We start from the raw sequence: 3,439 nt of genomic DNA on the forward strand, positions 1-3,439 counted from the left end.
CACTTCTAAAGAACTCATCTAGGTAACAAAAACCATCTGTACCCTCAAAACTATTGAAATTTTAAAAACTTTAAAAAATAAATAAAGTAATCTGGGTGCTGTGGCATGCCTGTAGGCCCAGCTACTAGGAAGGCTAAGGCAGGATGTTTTGGGTTCAGCAGTTCGAGGCTGCACTGAGCTATGACTGTGCCACTGCATTCCAACCTGGACAACAGAGTGAGGCTCTAATGAATGAAAGAAAAAGAAAGAAGGAAAGAAGGAAGGAAGGAAGGAAAGAAGGAAGGAAGGAGAGAAGGAAGAAAGGAAAGAAGGAAGGAAAGAAGGAAGGAAGGAAGGACACACATACACTTATAATTCAGTTCTCTAATAGTTCTATAGTCAGTCACATACCCCAAATTACATTCTTATAATGGGTTTATTCTTGTACAAAATATGTTGTAATTTGTTGATGCATGTGCAGCAAAATATTCTATCACATACAACAAAAATACACCTTTTACTCCCTTTTCCCTGCCCTCGAAAATGGCAACACTGTTTTGGCAGTTCAGCAGCTAAAAATAAAGTGCTATAATTAAGCAGTATCGGAATGTCTTCGCTTGACAAATGTGATGTAAAATTTGAGTATACAACCATATCATTTTCTTGATTTTTCACAGAATAGGAAGCTCCACATCCTGAACACCCCCAGAAGATACAAATATTTGTATATATATGTACACATGTATACACTGTATATGTAAAGTGCCAACAAGCCTCTTTGTCCTTGTGAGTTTGTTGCATTTCTCTTTAGTCCCTTTTTCTTTTCAAAGTCAGACTCATGGCATTGGGATCTCAGAGTTCATCAGCAGACACCGAGCTTACCAAAGGCTAGCTTGTTGCGGGTGTGGTGTTGGCGAGAGGACACGGAGCGAGCCCTTCAGACCTCGCTGGGGGACCTGGAACGAAAGGGCACTTTGGACTGGAAACAGCCACAGAACAGGAGCCACAGGGCACGCTGGATCTCCTGGTTGCGGAAGGCATAGATGATGGGATTGATCATGGAGTTGTAGGTGGCAGGCAGCAGGGTGGCGTAAGTGTAAACCGCCGGGTCCTCGTGGCTGCCCACCACGCAATAGATGGCGAAGGGCAGCCAGCTGGCGCCGAAAGTGCCCAGCACCACGGCCAGCGTACCTACGCCCTTTCTGGTGGCCGCGAGATGGGGCGGTGCCAGGCAGTGTTGCTGCAGCGCGATCTGGTGTGCGTGGCGCCAGACCACCTGGCAGATGCGCACGTACAGGTGCAACATGATGCCGAAGACCGCGAAGAAGGTGGCAGAGAGCAGTGCCACGTGGCTGCGCGCCAGCGGGCGCACCACGCTGCAGGCGGCGCGCTCTGCCAGGCAGTTCCAGCCCAGCACGGGCAGCAGCCCCAGGCCTAGGGACACGGTCCAGGTGGCGGCAAGCAGGAGGTGCACGCCCAGCAGGGTCCGGCGCGAGTAATAGGTGAGCGCGTTATAGAGGGACAGGTAGCGGTCCACCGTAATGGCCAGCAGGCTGCTGACAGAGGCAGCGAAGGAGGCCACGAGGAAGCCCACCGTGAGCAGACTCACAGTCTCCGAGGGCACCATGTACTGGAACACAAAGTGCAGGATGAGGCCACAGCCCGCCAGCAGGTCAGCGGTGGCCAGGCTGCCCACCAGCACGAACATGGGCGTGCGCAGCGCCGGGGTGGACGCGATGAGAGCCACCACCAACGCATTTTCTCCAGCGATCACTGTCCCCGACACGCACAGGAGCACGTCCCACGGGTTCACCGCTGGCAGCAGGAGTCCCGGTGGCCCAGCTGACAGCTGCGAGGACAGCTCCAGCGACCCATTAGCCCCGCCACCGGCTCCCAGAGCCGCCGCCGCAGCAGGGGGTCCCCATTCGCCGGTGTCCGTCCCCCCTGCTGCTGTAGCCGCCGCCGCTGCTCCTTCGGCCGCCACTACTACCACCTGGGAGTCGTTGAGCGAGGCGGCGCTCGCGTTCATCTCGGCCAGATTTGCACCCTGCATAGAGAGGGAGTGTAGGCGTCAGGTGTACCCTTGAGGCTGCCAGGAAACTTCCCCAAGCGTAGAGCCTCCTCTCGCATTGCCTCACTTGAGTTGCACATCCCACCCTGAGACCCCAGAGCAGAGCAGGAAAACGGGTTAAGTGCGAACCCAAAATAAATACCTGTTGAGTGAGTGAAATGCCCACTCGGACTTCTGAGTTTTTGCAGATACACACCAGGAGAACATGCACTCACATGCACACGGATCAGTACTTCAAGGGCGCCTGTATTTGCACACCCACCCGAGTGCACCAAACTAGGAGTGTCATCCTGGGAGAGTCCCGCCGGGTAGTGGCGGCGCGATCAAGGCATCGCCACCGAGCTGGGCAGCGGAGACGCTGTCCGCGGTGCTGAAAGCTAAGTTTCTGCCATTGCGAAGCCTGGAGCTCCTTGGAGCCCAGAGACCCCTTCGAAGAGGGTCTTGAAGGAGATACTAGGGTGAGTGTATGGGGCAGCGGAGGTTCAGAGTGACGGTTGGCTCAATTTCTCCGCTTCTTGTAAGACCCGTCCCCTGGCAGTCTTTCTCCCCTTTTCTCCCCACATCCTCAAAGTTCCCTGGGGAACTCGGCCGCCTACCTGGGGCGTCAGGACTTCTGGAAGTCGCTGGTCATGGGCGCCGGGGCGGGGCGCCGGGCTGAGCTCCCCGCGCGGACAGAGCAGCTGCCTGCAAGAGGCAGCCGGGCCGGGGAGGAGGCGAGCGCCGGGCGCCTGTCGCTGTGCCGGCTCCGCGAGTGAGAGACACAGTTAGTGGCAGAAAAGGCGGCTGCGAGCGGCGCGCGCCGGAGATTGACAGGCAGGGCGTGGTGACGTCAGGCTCCTGGCTCCTGGTGCGAGCCCAGCACTCACTCTCCCCGCAGCCCATCCTGTGCCCTCCCCGCCGCACTCCCCCTGCCCCCAACACTATCTGAGGCTCCTGGGAGGGAGGAGAAGCCAGAGCAGCCACCTCCAGTCCAGAACTTCCAGGAATGGGATAGGGGAGAGACAAGGAGAGGGAGAAAGGAGTGATGAAGACCCTGAGACCGGGCTGCGAAGAGGGTGAGCTGGGAGGGGAGGGGTGAGGGATGAGTGGCACCTGCGGGGCAGCAAAGCCCAGCGTCAAAGATCACTGAGGAATCAGGTAGAAAAAGAAGCCCCGGAGAAGGGGGAGGTTGGGACAAGGGTGTTTCATGGAAGAGTAGCTACCTTAAAAAAAAAAAAAGTGCTGCTCCCGAAACAGGAATTATCTGGGAAAATAAATTCATTTTATTTATTTATGTATTGAAATGGCGCAATCTCAGCCCACTGCAGCCTCTGTCTCCTGGGTTCAAGCGATTCTCCTGCCTCAGCCTCCAAGCAGCTGGGATTACCGGTGTGTGCTAACACGCCCAGC

General features: G+C 56.0%; 1 protein-coding gene across 2 annotated transcripts; it reads right to left on the reverse strand.

Moving 5' to 3' along the window:
• Positions 1–396: 396 nt before the first annotated feature.
• GPR6 (G protein-coupled receptor 6) lies at positions 397–2,803 on the reverse strand. Of its 2 annotated transcripts, XM_003935961.4 has the most exons (3): positions 2,647–2,803; positions 2,313–2,420; positions 397–2,026 (listed from the first exon to the last, which is right to left on the reverse strand). In XM_003935961.4, the coding sequence occupies exons 2-3, from the start codon at positions 2,337–2,339 to the stop codon at positions 917–919; spliced, it is 1,137 nt and encodes a 378-aa protein (XP_003936010.1). In that variant the 5' UTR covers positions 2,340–2,420; positions 2,647–2,803; the 3' UTR covers positions 397–916. The 2 variants fall into 2 exon arrangements, with proteins under 2 accessions (XP_003936010.1, XP_003936008.1); XM_003935959.2 differs by lacking the exon at positions 2,313–2,420.
• Positions 2,804–3,439: the final 636 nt, after the last annotated feature.

This window comes from Saimiri boliviensis, chromosome 4 (assembly GCF_048565385.1).
Source record: "Saimiri boliviensis isolate mSaiBol1 chromosome 4, mSaiBol1.pri, whole genome shotgun sequence".
In the NCBI taxonomy this organism is placed as follows: domain Eukaryota; kingdom Metazoa; phylum Chordata; class Mammalia; order Primates; family Cebidae; genus Saimiri; species Saimiri boliviensis.

Coding starts and splice junctions, on each gene's coding strand:
- GPR6 (XM_003935961.4), bottom strand. CDS start 2,339: ATGACACTCCTAGTTTGGTGCACTCGG. Junction 2,027..2,312: donor TCCTAGTTTGGTGCACTCGG/GTGGGTGTGCAA, acceptor CTCTCTATGCAG/GGTGCAAATCTGGCCGAGAT.